Below are 18,817 nucleotides of genomic sequence, written 5' to 3'. Positions count from 1 at the left end.
TTAAGCTATTAGCTTAAAACGCTATTTGTTTACTTCACATGGTTTTAGCCATGACATAATTACCAGTGTACTGTAAACAGCTGAGTACAATTTTTTCGCGGAATGCAAAAATGGCGCGAACTCTTAACATACTCAAAATTTAGAGTTGCACTAATAACTGATTTTGACAAATAGTTCACTCAATATTTTGTTGTTGGGCAACACCACTACCTGTATATCTAGGTTGGTGCATTCTATAACGTTATCCTGCGTTGTTATACCTTACGTGCATATTTGACTAAGTTCACTAAACGAATATCTATTGTGAATTTGTGAACGTGTCTATTGTGAATAATATAGTGACGTGGTTGTTTACATTTTGCATTTCGGTGTTTTGTCGCCCTTGAATTCCATTTGCAATTAACAAAAAATTGTATATAATAAACAAAATGCGTTATTATTACTTAGTAATAGTTATGGCATTGCTTCCTTTGACAATGGCCAAAAAATCTAAAGAGAAACCAGAGTGGGCCAAGAAAGATATACGGGATTTTTCTGATGCAGATATGGAACGACTTTTAGATCAATGGGAGGCAAGTTAAATAAGTTATGACCTAAATAAATTGAGTGTAAAAATTAATCATATTTTTTTATATGTAACAGGAAGATGAGGAGCCCTTGGAACCTGATGAGTTGCCGGAACACTTGCGCCCTCAGCCTCAATTGGATCTCTCTAAATTGAATACCGCAAATCCTGAAGAACTGCTAAAAGCTTCCAAAAAGGGCCGGACCCTTATGACATTTGTATCGGTGGATGGTAATCCCACACGTGAGGAAGCTGAGACCATCACCAAGTTGTGGCAAACTAGTCTATGGAATAATCACATACAAGCCGAACGTTACATGGTGGACGATGATCGGGCCATATTCCTATTCAAAGATGGAGCCCAAGCTTGGGAGGCCAAAGATTATTTGGTGCAACAAGAACGTTGTAAGGGTGTGACAATTGAGAATAAGGAATATCCGGGAACCTTTGTCAAGAAGGATGAACTGTAGTTGAACTACTAAAAAATACCCATTTGATATCTCATACAAATTATACAGCAAATTACTACAGCATTTTCTTTAGTTGTTAACATTTTTGTAAGAATTCAAATTATTTTGTAAAGAAAATAAGAACAAATAGTTGTAGAAAAAATTATGAAATACTTATTAAAATGTCTTTCCTTTCTTTGCATGCAGCTTGCTTAAATGGCAGCAGAGTGCATTTTGTCCGGTTTGTTATTGTGAATGGATTGTATTAATGTTTATTGCACGTGCTGCTTTGAGCTTTGTTAATTCAGTCTCTTATCAGCCTACACAGAGGACGGAATAGAAAAAAAGTCAGTTTAATTAAAAACCTAAAAAAAGTATGCCGGTTCAAGCTAAAATAGGCCCCTCAATTCTAAACGCTGATCTTTCCGATTTGGCCGCCCAGTCACAACGCCTACTGGATAATGGAGCAGATTATTTGCACTTGGATGTTATGGATGGCCACTTTGTTCCCAATCTTACATTTGGCCATTCCGTGGTCAAATGTTTGCGCAACAAAATAAAAGATGCCTTCTTTGAGACACACATGATGGTGTCCAAACCCCAACAATGGATTGAGCCCATGGCAGATGCCGGTGTTAATCTCTATACATTCCACATCGAGCCCGTACAAGATGACATAGAGACAATATGCCGTAAAATTCAGGAGAGTGGCATGAAAGTGGGTTTGGCCATTAAACCTGGCACTGGAGTGGAAGCCATGCAAAAATATTTGGACTTAGCTGATGTGGCTCTAGTAATGACGGTTGAACCTGGATTTGGTGGGCAATCGTTTATGGCCGATATGATGCCGAAGGTGGAGTGGTTGAGGAAAAACTATCCCAACTTGGATATTGAAGTGGATGGAGGTGTGGGCCCCAAGACCATAGAGTGTTGTGCTAAGGTTTGTATAAATAGGCTAAGTTTGTTTATGTTATTAATTTTTGTTGTTGTTTTTATTAAGGCTGGTGCAAATATGATTGTTTCTGGCACTGCTGTCATACAAGCACCCGATCAAAAAGAAGTTATAGCCCTTCTCAAATCTACCGTTCAAAGCTACAACAAATAATTTACCTGTGAAATATACATGTTTTGGTAAGTTTAGCATGTCGAAGACGCCTGCAGAAAAGATACATTAAGCAAACCAATCCCAAGGCAGCCGGATTGATCCGATGAAGTCCTTTATCGGCAACGGCTGCCACACCGCTAAAACAACAACAACATAATTTTAAAGACAAATGGCATATACATTGGCTGACTTTCGAAATAGCGCAGTAGCCAAACAAGTCTACATATTATACATCCACACATTATTAACGCGAAAAATTCCACATTGCTTTTGGTAATGATTGGACGTTGGTTTTAAGTGCGTGGGGATATAGCATAGAATCATTGGCAACAGTATTTTTCAAAAATTGTTTTAGATTAATTTTATTCAAAACCGAGGACGGATGGACATGGCTATAGAAAATTTTACAACAACTAAATTTAGATATAGCTGCCATATAGACCGATCCGCCGATTTAGGGTCTTAGTCCCATAAAAGCCACATTTATTATCCGATTTTGATGAAATTTGGAAAAGTGAGTTGTGTAAGGCCACACAACATCCTTGTTTAATTTGGCCCAGATCGGTCCAGATTTGGATATAGCTATATAGACCGATTTCTCGATTTACGGTTTTGCGCCCATAAAAGGCGCATTTATTGTCTGATGTAGTCGAAATTTGGGACAGTGAGTTAAGTTAAGCCCCTCGACACCACTTCTGCAATATGGCACAGATCGGTACAGATTTAGATATAGCTGCCGTAAAGACCGATCTCTCGATTTAAGTTATTGCGCCCATAAAAAAGCGCATTTATTGTCCGATGTCGCCGAAATTTGGGACAGCGAGTTGGGTTAGGCTCTTCGACATTTTTCTGCAAATTGGTCCAAAACGGTCCAGATTTGGATATAGCTGCCATATTGACCTATATCTCGATTTAAAGTTTTGGCCACATAAAAGTGGCATTTATAATCCGATTTCACTGAAATTTGGCACAATGACTTATGAGGCTTTTCGACATCCGTGTCGTATATGGTTCAGATCAGTTTATTTTTAGATATAGCTACTAAAAAGATCAATATTTTATTATACACTATTGAACAATGACTTGTACTTATTAGTATTTCGTCCAAATCGGAACATATTTCGATATAGCTGCCAAGGGGCATAAGGTATGCATTTTTCACCGGATTTCAACGAAAAGTGGTTTACATATACACCCGAGGTGGTGGGTATCCAAAGTTTGTTCCGGCCGAACTTAACGCCTTTTTACTTGTTTGGGTTATGTTTCTCTTCAAGGCTCGGAAATGGTGATATCGATGTGTTGCAAATGACAAAATGAAAATATCTCGGTGTTGTGTATAATAAGTGTGGCCACTAAACTTGAAGAGAGACGTTGGGAATTTTGTTCAATTTTTAAACAATCTTCTTGATAACTGGTGCGGACTGCTAAATGCAGTTTAGACAAGAACGAGAGCTATGCGCCACAACGGTGATCTTAGAGCTCAATAATTGAATCCTATAGAGTGAAACAAGGTGTTCCTCAAGGTAGGGTGATATGGGCAATGTTTAGTCTCTAAATAAAGCCATGCAAAGAACTGGCCAAATGTAATCTCTATATATTCTCTCTTCCACCCCCTCCAGACGGCAACCTAATTGCAACAAATGCATTCGATAGTACGATCATGACTTAAGGCCTCCTCGTTGATGACATTTGCGACATTTCAAACCAACCATCTTGATTTTACCTTTTAGTCCCTTTAAATTCAGCCACAGTATTCACTTCATAGACAGTGGCAATACGCCGCTGGCTAAATGTGAGAGTTTATAGCGTAACGATGCCGATGGCCCAATATTTTTAGTGACACATTTGATAGCTCCTACAAATCCTCCGCCCGGTCACCATAGCGTTTAGGTTAGCATGTCCGCCTATGACGGTGAATGCCTGGGCTCGAATCCTGACGAGAACTTCATATAAAAAATCTCAGCGGTGTTTATCCCTCCTAATGCTGGCGACATTTATGAGATACTTAGGCATGCATAGAAGCCATGTAAAAACTTCTCCTCAAAGAGGTTTTGCACGCCGTTTACAAAAAGGGCCTCCGACTTGTTTACAAAAAGGAGGCCCCTTATCATTGAGCTTAAAACTTGAAACGGACAGTACTCATTGATATGGAGAAGTTTGCCCCTGTTCCTTAATGGAATGTTAGCCTCAGCGCTATGGTGTCCGCCTTTTGGCCGGTCAGTGGTAATCTTTATAGCGCCAATGTGCACTGGGAATAGCTTCAGACTTGTCAGAATGCCGCACGTTGACCCATTAGTTCTTATTTCGGTCAGCTGAACTTAAAAAATTCTATTTAATCTTCTCTTTTGTCTTTTCAGATACACTTCATATAAAATTGAGAGAAACTCTCTAAGCAATTTTCCTAAGAATTTCTGATGTTCCAAACAAATTTTATATTTTTTATATTCAAATATTTTGTTTAAAGTTATACAACTATAGAAAGTTTTTAAATTCCAGAAATAAAGACTATATTTGTTAAAAGTACCTATATTTTGTTAAAAATATTTTCCTTGCTTGTGTATGAAACAGATGGTCTATATCGGACTTAATGCAATCCCAGGGCAGCCGGTTGTACGTACCGGATTGACCCGATGAAGTTCTTCATTGGCAAGTGCTGCCGCCTCAGTGTACAACACACTGCTACAACAACAACAACAACAACAACAACAACAACAACATCGCACTTAATGGTAGCAATTTTGCTTAGGAGCACAAAAGGAGAATTTTTTTATAGTTCATCATATTTTAAAGGAAGAGTTGTACATATAAGCACCTATTATCTAATCTCCAGATATGATTTTTGAGGGCACATAAGGCGTTGTTGTTGTAGCCACTCTCGTTGTAAGTATAAAAGTATTGGGTTGCCCAAAAATTAATTGCGGATTTTTCATATAGTCGGCGTTAAAAAATTTTTCACAGCTTGTGACTCTGTATTTGCATTCTTTCTTCTGTCAGTAATCAGCTGTTACTTTTAGCTTGCTTTAGAAAAAAAGTGTAAAAAAAGTATATTTGATTAAAGTTCATTCTAAGTTTTATTAAAAATGCATTTACTTTCTTTTAAAAAATCCGCAATTACTTTTTGGGCGACCCTATAGATTCATTCTAAGATTAGTCTGGCTCGGCTGCCGCCTCTAGATCTAGCTCCAGGAATGTAGCTGCTACAATTGGAACGGTCCATAGTGATTCTGCACTTAGTAGGGGTTTCCAGGCATGTAAAGAGCCGATTGATAGGACAGATATTGGGGATATCGTTTAGCCTTGAGAGCCAGAGCACCTCTGATTTCCCTAAGTAATTCTTTTCATCGTTTGTCATTGAAGGTGGGGGTTCACCAAGGACCATATTCGGCTGATACAATGAAGTCGCATTGGTTACCGCCTGTTCTGTGTGTCGGATTTAGCCCCTAAACTTCCGGATATTCCTAACATGTCTCGGTAGGGGTTTCAACTCAGCGAGTTGGAAATTCTTCTGTTGGCAGCTCTGGAGATACTGTTTGGAGAACAGCTCAATATGATCTTTAACATTAAGAATCTTAATTTCCTCGTGTAGATGGTCGATGTTTGGAATCAGCTCGTGATGGTCCTTAGGGGTGTGTTTTGACAGATCTGTAGGTTTCTCTATTGTGTACGGCTCTCTCCATACCCCAAGTGCTACCTACCAAAGATTTAAGATTTTTTTTCTGTTTCTTCAAGCAACTTTCTTACCTTTTTGTAGACTATATCACCCGTAAGATCTTCGGTTGATTTACTGTCGGAATTCTCTGTCCATCGACTAACGAGTTCAAGCTCCGTTGAAACCTCTTTCATCCAGTTGTTGAATAGTTTAGCGGACGCTTTCGTGAGACAGATATTCAAGTTGCGACTTTTGAAAACGTCCGCCAGATCTTGGAGATAAATGTTTATTCGTTCACGCAGCTCATTGATGTCGTTTTTCTTCGCTTGGAAGAAGCAGTCATCCGCATATGATATTATGTTGCCGCCTGTGGGTTGTTTTGACAGGTACAGGTTAAACATTGCGGTTTAACTCAACTCCTAAAGAAAGTACCATTTTGTGTGTTTTAGTACCTAAAAGTATGATTTCGAAAAAAAAAAAATTTTTTTGGCTGCCCAAAATCCATAGTCAAGGTGTAGTTGTATCCCAATTTTGAGAGATTAAAATCACTCTGTAAAGAAAGTACCATTTTTTATGTTTTATTACCTAACTTAAACCAATTAAAATTAAAAACAAATCATCCAATCTCCCAATATTTACGGTCAAGGTGTAACCGTATCCTAATTTTGTGTGCTTTAACCTAATTCATAAAGAATGTACCATTTTGTACGATTTAGCACCTAAATGCACGATTTTCAATAATTTACAGGTCACCCAAACTTTATAGTCAAGGTGAACTTGAGAGTTTTAGCTCACTCCCTTAAGAAAGTAACATTTTGTACATTTGGGTACCTTAATATATAACTTAATAAAAAATATCTAATACGTGCCCAATATATTCTTCCAAGGTACCAATTACATCACAATTAGTACGTTTTCTTCCAAATTTTGTATTTTTGTCAAGACTACGATAATGTTGGTCAAATTTCTTAATTTTAGCTGTCCCCGTTCGCTGTAGGCGAAAATAAGTTATTTCGTACTATTTTGCACTTGTTGGTGCCAAAAGGTACGAATTCTGATTGAATCATTTAGTCACCCATTATATATTTCCCTCTTGTACCTACATGACACATTTCGAACCTCTAGCTTCATCTGTAAAGAAAGTACCATATGGTACCAAAATGTTCGAGTTGTAAATAGATTATTTTGCCACCCATCACATTTTACCTAGTTGTACCTGCAAGCCAAATTTTAGACCTCTTACAACATCTACAAAGAAAGTACCAATTTTGATCCCAAAATGTATGAAACTTTAATAGATCATTTAGTCATCGATCATACATGCTGAATTAAGACCTCTAGCTTCATCTATAAAGAAAGTACCAAATGGTAACAATTTTGGTACCAAAATGTGCGAATGGTGAATAAATCATTTATCCACCCATCATATATTTCTTAGTTGTACCAAATTTCACACCTCTAGCTCCATATGAACAGAAATTAGAAATGGTACCAAACTGTGCGAATTTTTCTAGAACATTTAGTCACCCGTCATACATTTCTTAGTTGTACCAAATTTCAGACCTCTAGCTCCATATGAACAGAAACTAGAAATAGTACCAATCTGTACGAATTTTTCATAGAACATTTAGACACCCATCATATATTTCTTAGTTGTACCTACATGCCAAATCTTAGACCTCAAGATCCATCTGAGCATAAAGTAATAAATGGTACCAAAATGTACGAATTTTGAATAGATCATTTAGTAATACATCATTTATTTCTAAGTTGTACGTAAATCCCAAATTTCGGATCTCTAGCTTCATCTATAAAGAAAGTATCAAATAGTACCAATTTTGGTACCAAAATGTTAGAGTTGTGAAAAAATCATTTATTCGGGCATAATATATTTCTAAGTTTTACCTACATCCCAATTTTAATTCCTCTAGCTTTATATGCAAGTACCAAATGATACCGATATTGGTATCAAAATGTACGAATTGTAAAAATATCACAATCACCCATAATATTTTTCTTAGTTATACGTGCATGCCGAATTTCAGACCCCTAGTTACATCTGCAAAGCAAGTACCAAATGGTACCAATTTTGGTACCAAAATGTACGAATTTCCTAGTTGTACCTACATGCCAAATGTAAGACCTCTAGCTACATCTGTAATGAAAGTACTAAATGGTACCAATTGCGGTACAAAATGTACGTTTTTTCCCGTACCATTACTATTTTTACATTTTTATAAACTCCACCATAGGTTGGGGGTATAGTGATTTCGTTATTCCATTTGTAACACCTCAAAATATGCGTCTAAGACCCCATAAAGTATATATATTCTTGATCTTCATGACATTTTAAGTCGATCTAGCCATGTCCGTCCGTCTGTCCGTTCGTCTGTTCGTCTGTTCGTCCGTCCGTTCGTATATCTATCAGTCCGTCTGTCGAAAGCACGCTAACTTTCGAAGGAGTAAAGCTAGACGGTTGAAATTTAGCACAAATATATCTTATTATAGTAGGTCGGTTGGGATTGTAAATGGGCCAATTCGGTATATGTTTTGATATAGCTGCCATATAAACCAGTCTTGGATCTTGACTTCTTGAGCATCTAGAGGGCGTAAATCTTATTCGATTTGGCTGAAATTTTGCATGAGGTGTGTTGTTATGATTTCCAACAACTGTTCCAGGTATGGTTGGAATCGGTTCATAACCTGATATAGCTGCCATATAAATCGATCTTGAGTCTTGACTTCTTCAGCGACTAGACGGCGCCGTTCTCATCCGAATTGGCTGAAATTTTGCATGAAATGTTTTGTTATGACTTCTAACAACTGTTTCAGATTGATCCATAACCTGATAAAGCTGCCATATAAACCGATCTTGGATCTTAATTTTTAAGCCAATAGAGGGCGCAATTATTATTCGATTTGGCTAACATTGCGTGATGTGTTTTGTTATGACTATCAACATCTTACCTTCTTAAGTCTCTAGAGGGCGCCGATATTTGCTTTTTTACAACGGCTTCTCCCACGACCTTCAACATACGTGTCCAATATGGTCTTAATCGATCTGATACAGCTCCCTTATAAAACGATTTCTCGATTATGCTTCTTGGGCCCCTACAAGGAGTAATTCTTATCCCAATGGACTGAAATATTACCCAATGACTTCTACTATTCATTTAATTCACTTATGGTCTGAATCCGACTTGATATATCTCCAATAGCATAGTAACTCGTACCCATTATTCTTTGTTTGCCTAAAAACAGAACTACGCAAAGAACTCGACAAATTCGATCCATGGTGGAGGGTATATAAGATTCGGTCCGTACGAACTTAGAGCGCTCTTACTTGTCTTTTAAGTCAAGTTTCGAAATTCTACCTCTATCCATCAGTCCTGTACAAAGTTTACCCATTTCGTACCTTTTTGGTACCTGAATGTACAAATTTCCATAAACTCTTATAGTCACCCAATTATGGTTGACATAGTGTACCCAAGTTCCACAATTCAGAGCTCTAGTACCAATTGCGGTACTAAACGTACTTTTTCACCCAGTTCTTGTATGATTTTCCCAAAAAAAATTTACCATACTTAATTTTTTCGAGCCCATTTGAGTCCAAGAACATAATTCTAGCCCTTTCCGTTCGCGCTGGGCAAATATGTACCGTTTCGTTCTATTTGGTACTTCATAGTACCTAAACGTACGAATATAACCAAATCCAGCCTTATCGAGTGCCTATAACCCAAGACAAACATTTGTGCAAAATTTCATGATTCTAGCTTTAGCCTTTTGGACTGGGCGATAATCAGCCAGTCAGTCAGTAATCAGTCAGCCAAGCAACTCTTTTATATACAGTGGTACAGATATGTCTACATACCTTTTCAAAAATAAAAGTTACGTAAAGTGGCAGTAGGGCGTCCCGGTAGCCGAGTTGGTAGCGTGCTTGGATTACCAGTGCAGGGGTTGTGGGTTCGATTCCTACCTGAAACCTTGGTTTGTCGCTACTGTGATACCACAATGGACTTAAAAATTTGCACTTTTCTTTGGAGACCACCCTAGCGCAGAGGTTAGCAGGTCCTCCTTTGACGCTGAACGCCTGGGTTCGAATCCTGGCGAGACCATTAGAAAAAATTTTTAGCGGTGGTTTTCCCTGCTAAATGCTGACAACATTTGTCAGGTATGTAATATGTAAAACTTCTCTCCAGCGGCATGGCGTTCGGACTCGGCTATAAATAGGAGGCCCCTTATCATTGAGCTTAAACTTGAATCGGACTGCAATCATTGATATGTGAGAAGTTTGCCCCTGTTCCTTAGTAGAATGTACATGGGCAAAATTTGTAATTTTGTTCTTACCTTTGGATATATTTTTATACCCTCCACCATAGGATGGGGGTATACTAATTTCGTCATTCTGTTTGTAACTCCTCGAAATATTCGTCTAAGACTCCATAAAGTATATATTTTCTTGAACGTCATGACATTTTAAGTCGAACTAGCCATATCCGTCCGTCTGTCCGGCCGTTCGTCTGTCTGTCCGTCCATCCGTCTGTCGAAAGCACGCTAACCTTCGAAGGAGTAAAGCTAGCCGCTTGAAATTTTGCACAAATACTTCTCATTAGCTGCCATATAAACCGATTTTGAATCTTGACTACTTCTTGAGAAGGCACAATTCTTATCCAATTTGGCTGAAATTTTGCATGAGTTGTTTTGTTATGACTTCCAATAACTGTGCTGAGTATGGTTTAAATCGGTCCATAACCTGATATAGCTGCCGTATAAACCTATCTGGGGTCTTGACTTCTTGAGCCTCTACAAGGAGCAATTCCTATCCTATTTGGCTGAAATATTGCATGACGTGTTTTGTTATGACTTTCAACAACTGTGCTAAGAATTGTTCAAATCGGTCCATAACCTGATATAGCTGCCATATAAACCGATCTGGGGTCTTGACTTCTTGAGTCTCTACAGGGAGCAATTCCTATCCGATTTGGCTGAAATATTGCATGAGGTGTTTTGTTATGACTTCCAATAACTGTGCTGAGTTTGGTTTAAATCGGTCCATAACCCGATGTAGCTGCCATATAAACTGATCTTGCGTCTCGACTTCTTGAGCCTCTAGAGGGCGCAATTCCTATCCGATTTGAATGAATTTTTGCACTAAGTATTTTGTTATGATACCCAACAACTGTGCCGAGTATGGTTCAAATCGGTCCATAACCTGCTATAGCTGCCATATAAACCGATCTTGGGTCTTGACTTCTTGAGCCTCTAGAGGGCGCAATTCCTATCCGATTTGAATGAAATTTTGTACGACGGATTCTCTCATGGCCATCAACATACGTGTTTATTATGGTCTGTATAGGTCTATAGCCCGATACAGCTCCCATATAAATCGATCTCTCTATTTTACTTCTTGAGCCCCGAAAGGGCGCAGTTCTTATTCGAATTGGCTGACATTTTACACAGGTCTCCAACATATAATTTAATTGTGGTCCAAACCGGACCATTTCTTGTTATCGCTCTAATAGCAGAGCAAATCTTTTCTTATATCCTCTTTTGCCTAAGAAGAGATGCCGGAAATGGACTCGACAAATGCGATCCCTGGTGGAGGGTATATAAGATTCGGCCCGGCCGAACTTAGCATGCTTTTACTTGTTTTACTTACCTTTGGATATATTTTTATAGCCTACATCACTACTGTGGTACAGGGTATTATAAGTTAGTGAAATAGTTAGTAACACCCAAAAGGAAGGGAGATAGATTACCATTGATAAATATACCGATCGACTCAGAATCACTTCCTGATTCGATTTAGCTACGTCCCTCTGTCTGTCTGTCCGTCCGTCAGTCTGTCCATGTTAATTTGTGTACAAAGTACAGGTCGCAGTTTTCATCCGATCGTCTTCAAATTTGGTACAGTCATGTTTTCCGGCCTAGAGCGAAGCCTATTGAAATTGGAAAAAATCGGTCCGAAAATGGTCATTTGTTAACCGATTCTCTCGAATTTAGGCAGGAAGGTTTTTTTACGACTGTCGACATTACTGGCGAATTTCATGGAAGTCGGTTCAGATTTAGATATAGCTCTCATATATATATATATCGCCCGATTTTCACTCCTAGAGCCACTGCAAGTACATTTATTGATCAATCTTGTCAAAATATTGCACAACGCTTTCCTCAACACAATATACATAGAGTTTGATCAAAATCGGTTCAGATTTAGATATAGCTCCCATATATATGTTCGTACGATTTGCAGTAATATTACAATAAAATGGTCTTTTGTTTACCGATTTTCTCGAAATTCGGCAGGAGAGATTTTCTTTTGACTCTCAATATTACTGGTAAATTTCATGGAAACCAGTTCAGATTTAGATATAGCTCTCATATATATATATTGGGTTGCCCAAAAAGTAATTGCGGATTTTTTAAAAGAAAGTAAATGCATTTTTATTTAAAATTAGAATGAATTTTAATCAAATATACTTTTTTTACACTTTTTTTCTAAAGCAAGCTAAAATTAACAGCTGATAAGTGACAGAAGAAAGAATGCAATTACAGGGTCACAAGCTGTGAAAAAATTTGTCAACGCCGACTATATGAAAAATCCGCAATTACTTTTTGGGCAACCCAATAGGTCCCACATTGTTCTTATTGGGTAGGTGTAGGGCATTATACAGTTGGCACCGCCAGACTTTTGCCCTTTCTTACTGGTTTTTATATAAAATAAAACATCTGGTCACATTTGCTTTTGTTTGGTTTTTATTTGTTTATCCTTTTTTTTAACATTTATGTATATGATATTTGTTGGTTGTTGTTTTGTTTTTAATTGATATATAATTTACTTTCTTTTGTGTATACATCTTTTTCAATCGCATTCACATGCATACATGTATACTCTACGTATGCATGATGTATTGATTTGGATCATTTCTTTTTTAGTTCTTGTTTTTTTGTTTTTGTTTTTGATTTATTCAAATATATATATGTATATGTATGTATATAATATACCTTTTTTCCACATTTTGTTTTGTGTGTAAATTAAATACGATATTGGTTTGTGTCTTTGCTTTATCTTTTTTCTCTTTTTGTTGTTGTTGTTGTGAATCTGCCTTAAGAGTCCTTTCTGTTTATCAAAAAAATTAGCACAAAAATATGGTTTTAAAAAAATCTTCACCCCTTGCTAACGAAGTAATCGAGTGTTTTGAAAATTATTGTCATTCATTACTCTTTATTCATTTATCAGTAGTTTATGGTAATTTTCCTTTGCTTTAATATTACATAAATATTATTGTTCAAGTTTTTTTTTTCATCCCTTTTTTATTTTTAGTATTTTTGGGGAAGGGGGAATTTGGTTTTTCCAATGGCTATGTGGATATTTGTGTGCTGCATTTTAACAAGTGCCTTACTAACTTTTTTTTACGTTTTGTAAATTGTGAAATGTGAAGTGCGTTTAAGGAGGGTTTACTTTGGGAAGTTTTTTTTGGGTTTGTTCCTTTTTTTTTCTATATTTTGCTTTAAAAGTAATTCAGCGTCATTGTCATTGTAGTCAAAATTATCTTACTGTGCTTATATGCTCTTATATTTGTTTCATTATCTTTTTTTTTGCTTTTTTAGCGTACATTAAATTTCCCTTTTGTTTTTTGTTTTTGTTGTGGTATAAATATTTTTTCGCATTTTAACATTCACTACATCATTTTTTGTTTGTTTTATAACAAATTGTTACTATTGTTTTGTATTGTCTATTTTGTGTTATTTTCTTTTGAAATTATAGTTTTTTTTTGTTGTATAAAAATATTTTTGTTTGTTTTTTAGATAAAGAAAATCATTTTGAATAGAAAAGTAATTTTGCAATTTATTTAACTTTAAACTTAAGTTATAGCAAAAGAAATGTTTAAATTAAAAATTTGTTATAAAAGTTTTAAGACATATTGATTCGAATCACATATTGTTTAAGTTGAGCACCAATGCCACAGATATCAATATAAAGTTATAATAAAAAATGTACATGATATAATAAATGCACGAATAAATAAATGAATAATAATAAAATATTCCGATTAATCAATGTTTTAAAAAAAGTTGTGCAAAGAAGTTTGTTTTTGTCACTGACAGTACTATCATAGAAAATAATGTTTTTGTTTAATATATTGAACATGGGTGCGTATGAGCTATTCAATAATGATGTTCACGCAATCCATACGTCATACGCCACCTAGGCTACGCAGTTTTATTTTTTTATTAACACACATACATACTTGGCAAATGATTATTTGCAAATTATATGTTTCTCCAAATCGTGGTTGTCACGAACTTTATGACATCTATTTTTCACTGAACCATCAATGCAATATGAGGAACCCATGGCTTGGCCTTAAGGCTCTATCACACTACATGTTTTTGTCTTATGACATGACACTTTTTATGTATCATTGGTATTTCATTATGTGTAACGAAATTGCCAACTTAAACCATGTTTCCACTAGAGATAATCTCAAAAACCCATTTCCACTACGATTTATGCGGTTTTTATTTGTCAACAGTGACGTTTTGACAGCGTTTTTGTTGTGATGAGCATTTTTATTGTGTTCAGCATATACATTGCGGTCAGCAATTAAGTTTGTGAAACGATTTTATTGATATACTACTAAATTTTATAATTTCAATCAGATATTGTCAGATGTTAACAAAAAGTGCTGCCAAAAATCCCAATAATACCCGGTATTCAATGCAAACGCAGTGTTGCATTTGAATTTGTAAGGAGATTTGCTGCAAATCTCCTCGAATAAATAGATTTGCTCACATTGAAAATGTATGGGAAATCTCGTTTCAAAACACCAGATTTCTGAAATTTCGTCGCAAATCTAGATTAGCTTCAAGGTATTATATACGATTCATCATTTTTGCTATCACATTAGTATGTTATTTTTGTATGACATAACCTAAAGTTATGTAAACAATTTAATTTGGGGTTGCTTTCATTAAACTTACAACAAAACCAGCAGATTTCTTTATGTTATTGTCAGAAGGAATAGAGCACTGCTCTAATTGTGCTAACAGTGCTAATTTGAAAAGTGATTTTCATGTGTTATTTTTATTCGTATCACACTATGTATGCAACTTTAACAACAGCGAAATTTGACATGTCATAAGACAAGAACATGTAGTGTAATGGCACCTTTAGCGATCAACCGATACACAGCTTTTTTTTTTTAAATTATCGTCATTAAGCTTGTCAAACTTTTTATTGTTTACTTTTTCCTACAAGTTTGCAATGTGCATTTGTACACATTCAAATTGAGTGAATAAAATGTATGAAATTGAAATATTTGAAGCCGTATTTTAAAAAGATGTGAAAGAAAAAGAAAAAATTACTCGTGGTTGTCTACAATGCTGCATTGTGTCAGAGAAAAAAAGGGTTTGCTTACATATTTCAATATTCACAATAGGCAGATTTTGAAAATCTTAATAATGTTCATGGGGTCTATCCACTATTTGTTTTCGTATGACACATAACCTTATATAAATGAATCCTGGGCTTACCCTAATAACATACAGTAATAGAAGGCTGTGACTTGCGTAAAGATTGTCAAAATCTGCCTATTGTGAATATTAATAAATGTCAGTAAACCTTGTTTTCTCTGACAAAATGCAATAAATTGCACTTCAACGAGACAAATTTGGACAATCATAAGGCTTGGTTGTGCTCTTGTACATGTACCGTAAATTTAGAATAAAAGTATCGTAAATGTAAAGAGGCAATTATGCTTATTATGAGACAGACATGGCATTTGACATTACAAAAGAAACAATTTTATTAAAAAAAGACTTGAAAGTGTGGGAGGGTCTGATGTCGGAAAACTACAGGCATACCTCAAGGGCAGGTCGAAGGAAACGGCCCTCCACGAAGTGGTGCTAGAAGTCGAGACGTCGCTCCTACTGAATGAGTATGCGATGGCGGCTTTCCTGAATATTGAAAGGCCATTAATTAACGAGATGGGTCGACGGTTACCGCCCTGAAACGCACGGGGGGTCGAACTCAGTTTCTCTCTGTTTGACTGTATGCTACGTGACAGGCACTTCGCGGACTTTGGAGATAATATAGTTTGAACGCGAGAGATAAGTGGCACGCCTCAAGGTTGGCGTGTTCTCGGAATTCGATTTTCCGGGAGGGAGGAATGGAAAGCGAATTCTGTGTTTGAGGAGAATGATACCTCGGTCTTTATAGATATGTATATCCAAGATGGAGACCGGGACTGGATTAGGCCATACTCCGTCACACAAAATATCGGTACAGCGGCCAGACTGCCGTATTGTTCTTTCGGGCAGAGCTCTGTGCCATAACGATAGCCGCAAAGAAAATTCTGGGAAGTAATTTACAGTTTTCGAAATCAGTATACATATATAGCGGCCCTCGAGGCCATGTGTTCTAGGACAGTGAGGTCGAAGTTTTTGGCGGAATGTGTGGAATCCCTGAAGTCTCCAGTTTCACGATATAGCATGGATTAGCGCATACGACAGCGCCATATTGGAACTTACCCCCTACTCTCTTTTTGTAATTTCTTATTATCACACATTTTTCAGTTTTTTATTTTCTTTTCACCACAGGTCAGACTGGCCACCGAGTGAAATCACCTTTTCATGGTAAGCTAACCATTCAACCTAAACTATTAACAATAAATTGTGATAAATTCAACAAAGAAAGCTGTGCTATAAATTAAATTTTTGGTTTCGAAATATATTCAAACTTCAAATTTTGTCAGCTGTCACCAAAACGGAATGTAAAATTTTGTTTTTACTGAATTCTACATTCCGGTTACGGTCGACATACGTTTGGTAAGCACTTGTATGTGTATTCGTAAGCCAAAACAAAACAGACACGTTTTCCTACATTTATGGTATGTTTACGATAGCATAACAAGGCCTTTAATGGTGTTCATGGGGTCTATCCACTTTATGTTTTTATAAGTGACTTAACCTTCTATTAGTGAATCCAGGTTTTATTGTTTTGTTTTATTTACGTTGTTCTTAGTTGTTTGCAATGGGCCTTAGTTCTTAGTTTAAAAAGAATTGAAATAAAAACACAAAATAATGCATTGATGTGCCATATGGTGCATTTTGTCAGAGCTAAAATTTGTACTGACATTAGTTAACATTCACAATAGGCAGATTTTGACAACCTTTATGATGCTCATGGGGCCTATTTTATGTTTTTCGCAAGTGATTTAACCACCTATTAGTGTATCCTGTTATATGGTATTGTTTTGTTATTAACACGCAATCAATACCGTTGCTATCAATTTTCAATGTGGGTGTATCTGTAAAGAGTAAATGTAATTGAAAAACAAAACAAAATCCAAAGAAGCTATTAATTAAATATTACGATATTTCGTAACTAAAATATTTTGGTTCTCTTTTACCTTTATCAATGGCGGAGGTGAACTTTCTGTGTATGAATATGAAAATTTGCCCATGATCACACTCTGTCACACTTCATGTTCTTGTGTTATGACATGCCACTTTTTATGTATCATTGCTATTTCATTATGTATGTCAAAATTGTCAATTTATATACGATTCATCATTTTTGCTATCACGCTAGTTGTTATTGTATGTCATAACTTAAAAATGTGAGCTAAAGCTGACTTTTATGGCTAGATATTTGTGAGAAAGCTGTTTAAACCATAAAGTTGCGAAAACAATTTAATTTGGCATTGCTTTCAACAATTTAATTTGGCAACTGGCAACAAAAACAGCTGATTTCTTTGTGTGTTTTTGTAAGAAGGAAAAGCGCAACGCTCTAATCGAAAAAATAACAGTGCTATTTTGAAAAGTGATTTTCATGTTTTACTTTCATTTGTATCACACTATGTGTACAACTTTAACAATAGCAAAATTTGACATGCCTTAAGACAAGAACATGTAGTGTGATGGCACCTTAAGGAACAGACTTTTCACCATGACATAATTACCAGGTAGTGTACCGTAAACAGGTGAGTCAAATTTTTTCTCGCGAAGGGCACTATCTGTCAACGAGTTTTGGTTGTGTATGTGCATTATAGCTAAGAACTATAACACACACACAAACAACGAAAAATGGAGCGAACTAGTAACATACACAAAATCAGAGTTGCACTCCTCACTGATTTTGACATATTGTTGTTGGGCAACTGCCACTACCTGTAATCGAATAAATCTTGCTTCTCACATATATGTATGTATACGTTATATTAATTACAACGCGTATCACATACGTCATCTCGGTCCAGGATGCACTTATAAGGTGAGGTCATGCGAACAGCTGAGTAAAATTTAATTTTGCAGTAAATCTTAATGTCAAAGGCTCCATAGCACAGCTGTGATTTTTTTTCTAAAATCTCAAAAACATGTTCTTTTTGATCCAATGTTCCACACATAAGCAACAAAACCGTATTATAATGATGAAAATACAAATGTAAAAGGCATTTGAAGAAGATAAGTTTTAAAACAAAGTTTATTTCTAAAACCACTTTGACATTTTATTTTACGGCATTTACCACTCAAGGTAGTTTCTTTGGGGGTAGATTTTTGTTGTGCTAATGACACTACCTTTTAATTGTACCATAATTTCGGTCAAAGAAATTAGATCTCGGCCAAATTTGAAATTATTAAAAGTGTTTCCGGCAGAAAGTGTTTAAACCATAAATGAATAAAAAATCGAAAATAGCGTAAAGTAAGCAAAATATTGTGCAATAGATATATTTTGTATCGTTTTTATATTTTGTAATTCATGGAGGAGATAAAAAGATATTGCAAATCATAACTAAAACAAATACAATAAAATATCTGTGGATTGGTTGATTATTGGCTGCAATAATTTAAAACTAATTATATTGTAACACACGATGTTTTTTTGTAACATTTGATAAACTAAATCATTTCTTTAACAAATAAATTTTTTTGTTTTATTTCAAAAATTTCTTTATGAAATCAAAGCGCTTACGTTTGTGATATTTTTTTTTATTGATATCATCTGTATATGTAAGTAGTTTTATATGTATAAATAAACTAGGTTT

At 35.9% G+C, this 18,817-nt stretch overlaps 3 protein-coding genes across 6 annotated transcripts in view; 2 read left to right on the top strand and 1 right to left on the bottom strand.

Annotated features, from left to right (window-relative positions):
• Positions 1-344: 344 nt before the first annotated feature.
• LOC106081441 (LDLR chaperone boca) lies at positions 345-1,187 on the top strand. 2 transcript variants are annotated; one of them, XM_013243379.2, is made up of 2 exons: positions 345-572; positions 643-1,187. In XM_013243379.2, exons 1-2 carry the CDS (start codon positions 429-431, stop codon positions 1,033-1,035), a joined length of 537 nt encoding a protein of 178 aa, XP_013098833.1. In that variant the 5' UTR covers positions 345-428; the 3' UTR covers positions 1,036-1,187. The 2 variants fall into 2 exon arrangements, with proteins under 2 accessions (XP_013098833.1, XP_059226444.1); XM_059370461.1 differs by having other exon boundaries at positions 345-576; positions 647-1,187.
• Positions 1,188-1,263: 76 nt separating this feature from the next.
• On the top strand, positions 1,264-4,642 carry LOC106081440 (ribulose-phosphate 3-epimerase). Its single transcript, XM_059370460.1, has 3 exons — positions 1,264-1,954; positions 2,015-2,145; positions 4,477-4,642. Exons 1-2 carry the CDS (start codon positions 1,391-1,393, stop codon positions 2,117-2,119), a joined length of 669 nt encoding a protein of 222 aa, XP_059226443.1. The 5' UTR covers positions 1,264-1,390; the 3' UTR covers positions 2,120-2,145; positions 4,477-4,642.
• An 11,357-nt stretch (positions 4,643-15,999) lies between these two features.
• LOC106081455 (uncharacterized) overlaps positions 16,000-18,817 on the bottom strand; it is a 205,530-nt gene continuing 202,712 nt past the window's right edge. For all 3 annotated transcript variants that reach the window (XM_059368509.1, XM_013243412.2, XM_013243414.2), the window contains one exon: positions 16,000-17,080. In XM_059368509.1, coding sequence (XP_059224492.1) covers positions 17,059-17,080 — 22 coding nt within the window. In that variant the 3' untranslated portion in view covers positions 16,000-17,058. The remainder of the gene's footprint in view (positions 17,081-18,817) is intronic.

Source organism: Stomoxys calcitrans, chromosome 5, assembly GCF_963082655.1.
Source record: "Stomoxys calcitrans chromosome 5, idStoCalc2.1, whole genome shotgun sequence".
NCBI classification, from domain to species: domain Eukaryota; kingdom Metazoa; phylum Arthropoda; class Insecta; order Diptera; family Muscidae; genus Stomoxys; species Stomoxys calcitrans.
This window is presented reverse-complemented; position numbering and strand designations above follow the sequence as displayed.

Excerpts from the sequence above, each read along its gene's own strand:
- LOC106081441 (XM_013243379.2), top strand. The coding sequence starts at position 429 with ATGCGTTATTATTACTTAGTAATAGTTATGGCATTGCTTCCTTTGACA. Across the intron at positions 573-642 it reads GACTTTTAGATCAATGGGAG|GAAGATGAGGAGCCCTTGGA; the intron begins GCAAGTTAAATA and ends TATATGTAACAG.
- LOC106081440 (XM_059370460.1), top strand. The coding sequence starts at position 1,391 with ATGCCGGTTCAAGCTAAAATAGGCCCCTCAATTCTAAACGCTGATCTT. Across the intron at positions 1,955-2,014 it reads CCATAGAGTGTTGTGCTAAG|GCTGGTGCAAATATGATTGT; the intron begins GTTTGTATAAAT and ends GTTTTTATTAAG.